The sequence below is a fragment of the Dipodomys ordii genome, unplaced genomic scaffold (genome assembly GCF_000151885.1).
Source record: "Dipodomys ordii isolate 6190 unplaced genomic scaffold, Dord_2.0 Scaffold83, whole genome shotgun sequence".
Taxonomy (NCBI): Eukaryota; Metazoa; Chordata; class Mammalia; order Rodentia; family Heteromyidae; genus Dipodomys; species Dipodomys ordii.
Genome location: NW_012267299.1, coordinates 3,856,643 through 3,862,500, shown reverse-complemented (window position 1 = coordinate 3,862,500; position 5,858 = coordinate 3,856,643). Strand labels below are relative to the sequence as shown.

At 33.8% G+C, this 5,858-nt stretch overlaps 1 protein-coding gene across 1 annotated transcript in view; it reads left to right on the top strand.

The window, feature by feature from the left end:
* Positions 1 to 1,041, top strand: part of Fam159b (family with sequence similarity 159, member B) — a 19,891-nt gene extending 18,850 nt beyond the window's left edge. Inside the window, exon 3 of the mRNA XM_013025290.1 lies at positions 259 to 1,041. Coding sequence (XP_012880744.1) covers positions 259 to 392 — 134 coding nt within the window. The 3' untranslated portion in view covers positions 393 to 1,041. The remainder of the gene's footprint in view (positions 1 to 258) is intronic.
* Positions 1,042 to 5,858: the final 4,817 nt, after the last annotated feature.

Genomic DNA, 5,858 nt, shown 5'->3' with positions numbered 1-5,858 from the left:
TTTTTTTGCTGGTCATGGGGCCTGAATTCTGGGCCTAGGCACTGTCCCTCAGCTCTTCAGCTCAAGACTAGTGCTCTACCACTTAAGCCACAGCGCCACTTCCAGCCTTTTCTGTCTATGTGGTGCTGAGGAATCGAACCCAGGGCCTCATGCATGCAAGGCAAGCACTCTACCACTGAGCCACCTTCCCAGCCCGTCAAAAGCAACTTTTATATCACAATTTTGAGTAATAATGTCCTGTTGTTTGTGTATTTGCAGACTACTTAAATACAAAAACAAGACCTTTCGTTTCACATGCAACATCAAATTCAACAAATGAAACATCCTATGAAGCTGATGATATAATTCAAGAAAAAACAACAGATACAACACAAATCAATACTGCATATTAGTGAAAAAGCCTGTATTTTAAAAGATTATTGGAGCTGCAGCAAGAAGAATAAAGAATGCATTTCAACCTATAGTTTCAAATATTGCTTTTTCAATATTCATCACTCACAACATAAAACACAACTGCATTTTTGATTAATTCATTGAACAATATGGTTTTGATAGATTGTCATCTATATTCATTTACTTTTATTTGTTAAGGTGTTTCTGTATTGCAGGAAATTATGCTAGTTCTTCAGAAGAAATTAATGAATTTACCAATTATGCAAGCAACAAATGAGATTATCACACTACCAGCATTTTACAATTTTTAAAACAGGCAAATGTTTTAGTTCATTTGTTTTTTTTTTCAATAAGTGATGACACTAGATAAGCAATTTCTCAGAGGAAATTATCTTTTGAACTAGGGTGTCATGGTCTTAAGTCTCTTAGAAATCAACCTCTGTCAGACAAATGGAGAGAGGAAGGGTGTAGTCAATGTACATATGTGAAAATAGTATTAGGTAATTTGAAGGGATTAGTGGGATTGATACAGATGGAGGATGAAGATGGTGACACTGATCAAGATACTCTGTATTCTTAAACTGACATGCTGAGTTGAAACACCTTCATAATACTACTTAAAAATCATTATTTTTAAAAAATGAAAAAAGTCAGTCCCTACCACTTTGGATGATTTTCATGAAACACATTATCATTATAAAGTTAATATTCAATAACAAAAATATCACACTGCATAATCTATACAATGTTTTCTGTGTTTCAAGGGCAACCTTAATAAAAATCCTTTACTGATAAACTTCCTGTAGAATCTGTTTGCAAGTTATAAAACTAGTTTCTTTAGTTCCATGGTATGTCATTTCTGCAAATTATATGTGCCTTAAAAAGTTTTTATCTATAAAGATAATTTCTATTGTAAGAACTTAGATCTGATTTTACAATGGATTTCAACAAAAGAAAAGGAAGAATTGTAAGTCAGCTTTGCTGCACAGGTTTCCTGTATTGTATAAGGCTTTGTTAGTCAGAGGACTGGTCTTTCAAAATGTGCCAAACAGTTTCTCTAGTCTAACATTAAAAAGGAATGCCCTACTGTTCTTGGATTCAAGTTTGAGGTTTTTCTTTAATAGCTTGTAAAAGTTTCTACCAAGAACCCTCTGGACCAGCATTATGGAAAAGGATTTTTCAAGATGATAAAAATCTTCTTTTCATATTTGCATTGTCTGATACGGTTGCTACTAAACCCATGTGGTTAGTGGGCCCTTAAAATGAGGCTAGTATCACTGTAGGATTATATTTTTATTTCATTAATTAATCTCAATAGCTATGTGTCTATATTGACAGAAGAGTCCTTGGGATAATTATTGTGATATCCTACTACTTGAGTTATAGTTCTCATTCAAAAAAGGATAATTTTGCAAGATTAAATTGCTTAGAGTATACGTGGTTTGAAAGTTAATAATTTTCATTACAAAAATGACATTTCATGAGATGATAAAAGCAAAGGTCTTTACTTTTGTGAAAGTTCTGAGCTGTCATGAGTACTTTTGATCTTTTACCCTGTTAAGTTCTCAGAAAATATGCTATGGTCTTCAGCAACTAAAAATAATTTTACTAAGTTGTTTGAAGTGAAACTTTAGGTTGAAAGATTAACACTGGATCTACTTTTGCAGTTCAAGGGGAAGGGCGATGCCAAAATGACACAGAATTTAGAGCAACAACATGCTCATTGTCCTCAGCTCCTTCCAATTTGTGGGAGAGACAAAACAGGCTAGACATGGTTGGATGCATCATAGGTTGTGCTGCAGAAGAGGCATCCCAATTTTAGTTTGGTTACACTCTGTACTTTTAGAGAAGTTGAGAGAAGACCAGTGAGGTCAAGACTCTGGGCTTAACAATTGGAGTTGCTGTGCAGTAGTCCAAGAAATCTACTGTTCTTGGTCACCAATTGTCCAGGAAGTTTGAATCCAGGTCTAGGGATCAGCCAGAGTCCTGGATGTTCTTCCTGCTGAAGATGCTTCTCTCTTGGTTACTGGAGGAAGCAGCCCTGGGCACCCACCATGCACCAACTGGTTTATCTTTATAGTTGTGATTCATAAACTGAGACAAAATACTAAAGCAAGCCTTATTGTTACAGCAGAGTATACACATTGAAAAATATATTCTGCTTTAAATGATTTATTTGGACCTAATAAATACATAAATTTAAGTCCGTAAAAATAAGCTAGCAAAATACACCAAAAATGCACGTGTAATTATCATTTAGAGAAAATGGGTCTGGTAAAGAACACAGTAGAGTTGTAGTAACTTTTAGACAATATGAATTACTGCAAATTTTTGATAAACACAATTAGCACTTAGAAGAGCAGTCCACAAAATGATACAAATAATAAAGCATAAAGTGAAATTATTTTCTATGAAACTTTTCTAATAATAGCATTTTCATCTTTTCTAATAATAGCATTTTCATCTTTTTAAAGCGGTAGATTAGGATTATAATATAGATGAAATCAAAAGCCAATAAAAGCCCAAGATCCTCATTATGGGATACAAGAGATCCTCTATACCCCTAGAACATAACATGGAAACCATGATTCTTACATCCTCCTGCCTTACATATGACAGAGTAGCAACGCCAGATTGCTTACAATTTGCACTCATTTTGTTAGGAAATGCCAAGCTCCCTCTTCTCTCTACTCCATCTTCAACCATACTGCAATCCAAGCATTACTCTCTAAAACCTCTGTTTCTTTGAGCCCCTGTTCACGTCAGTTACTGAACTTATTGTATGATGCCACTTTCCAGTGTTTCTTCTCCTACCTAGATTGTGAACTCCCTAGGGGAATGTCTTATATATAACTATCCCTACCACTTACCTGTGTTTACATTGCAGGTATTAGGTAAATGCTTGCTGAAGTGGACTCACTGGCATTTTTATCAACATTATTAACTCCTTCACCAATTTTGCAACTGAAGGTAGCTAAGAATATAACTTAAGACAGAATAGTAAGTACAGACACAGAGGTGTTTTTACTTCTCATTTATTGTTGCTTTGGCCACAATGAACTAAAGATGTAAATGGAGAATATTAAGTGTAAAGGACTGAGAATACCTCTGAGAATTCTTAGAAAACAGATAATACAGAGAAAAGAAGTAGGGAAATTGTGAGCAAGCCCATCAGCCTAGAAATAGTATTTTCAAAGTGATCATTAGTTTGCTTACAGATGGAAATCTAAATATATTCTGTCTCATGAAAAAGGACATAAACTGGGTGTTAAAAACAAAACCAAATATCATAGTCTGCTTAAAGAAATCAATGGATTTAGCAACTTCTAAAAAACAAATTTAAACTTTACTACTATAGAATACTAACTGTAACTTCTAAAATGAATACTATTTAGATTTTATAAAAATATCAATGACTACATACATTAGAGACCAGACATGATCTTGAGATAAGTACAATATTTTAAAGGAAAAGAAGGTCTAGGAAAATTCAATCACTTTGTTGAGGGTTATACAAGCAGTTAAAATGGCCAAGACATCTAGATTATTACCCTTAAATTTAGTTTTTCCTGTTACATACTGCCTAGGAAGAAATGTTAAAACTCTTCCTGTATTAGTGAGACTTGCATCCAATCCCACTTACATCATCTTACTTTAGTAAAAATAAATGGCCTATTCAGATGAGATTTTTCATAAACCTTGCTGATATTACAGGAAATCTACCAGGGAATAATTCTATTATTTCTAGGAGAAAAATTACTGATCCATTAGAACTTTTCTGTACTGTATTAGTTAAAAGGGCTTACTTTTATATAAGTATTTGGAATTACTGTATTATCATTCAGGAAAAAACATGAGACAATTTATAATCTTTACAATTACTAAAAGTAAAATTTATGAACTAATTTCATGAAATTTTCACTGTAACTACTATCACTAACCATCTGACAATATAAATCATCTCACAACCAGGGGGATAGAGGTCATCTCTTAAAACATGCTATAATCATTGTGGAAAAAGCTCTCCTTATTTATATTTACTTATTTATGTAAATCTTGAACAAAAGAACTGTATTTTCATAAAATTAGCAAAGGTGTAATCAAATATAATTGAAACAGAAGAATTCATTTTTGAGGAGCCAAATCAGTAAATTAGGTGACTGGAAAGCAAGAAGCATGGCTGCAATGTGGGGACAGAATGTGGGTTCAGACTCCCAAGGATGTGTATATTAAGAGGAGGTGAGTGAGACTCCTCTGTCTTACTCAGGGCATGCCAGCAGGGGTCCAGGGGGAAGGAGAATCAGAAAACCTACAAGCCAGGCAGGCCAAATGTACTTATCTGATTTCACCACCATGAATTTAACTGTAGCCATATTTGCAAGTTACCAATTTGGAAGTTTACAAGTGCACCACAGTAGGTACTTGTCATGGTTGGTGCTATGTCATGATAACAGGTTGACATTCAATGCTGCTACAGCACAATATGTATCAAACTTACTGGGCATCAAGGATACTAAGGTGTTAAACTAATTAATACTATCACAATGAAATGAAAAAGGTAAACATCTATATCTGCTAACAAGTGTTTGGAAATGCACATTTATATAAAATTATTATATAAAGGCTTTCATGATACAACTCCCTGGCTCTTAAATTTTGAAAAGGACAATAAAATTCTGAATTTTTTCTTTTTAAATTCTGAATTTTTTTTTGCCCTTGCTACTGAGATCTGTGACAGAAGTGAAAAAGAGGCAACACTTCAACTTGGTTATTTATGAAATCAGGAGTTCAGTATGAAACTTCCTTCAGAATTAAAAATCATTTCAGACCAAAGAAGTATATGTGCTAATAACATTTATAAAATATCTCCACACTATTTACTAACAAAGCCTCATAAAATTTACATACTAAATACAGTAAAAATAATTTCTAATAAAGATTTTCCTGTCTTCCTAAACAAAATTTCTGTGCTTGAGGTATCACTGTAAGACGCCAATATGGCACATTTGTCACACAATTCAGGAGTCCATTCTAAAATCCTGACCCACATTGCTACTTTCTAACAGGATGAACTAGTCTCAGGAAGAAATGCTTCAATTGTTACAAAAAACAAAGGAGGCAGGTACTAGAAACTTGGCATTGTGTAAAACAAACTTATTATAAATTCCCTATCTTCCTACAGATACCATTCATTTAAAAAGTATTACTCAAACCCAGTAAAGCCTTGTCTCCTATGATAGTTAAAAAAAAAATCCTAGAGATTTAAGAATTTCACTATCTTTCTACATTACATCATAGTACATAAAGCTCTTAAAAATTTCATCAAGAGCACATTATTACCTCCTAGCTAGCTTCCTCACTGGAAGGCGGACACTTGATTCAGCAGCTTTTACCTGCTAGATTAGAGCAGGGAAGCCATTTCACAATCAGCTTACAAAAAATAAGACAACATGCAGAGACACAAA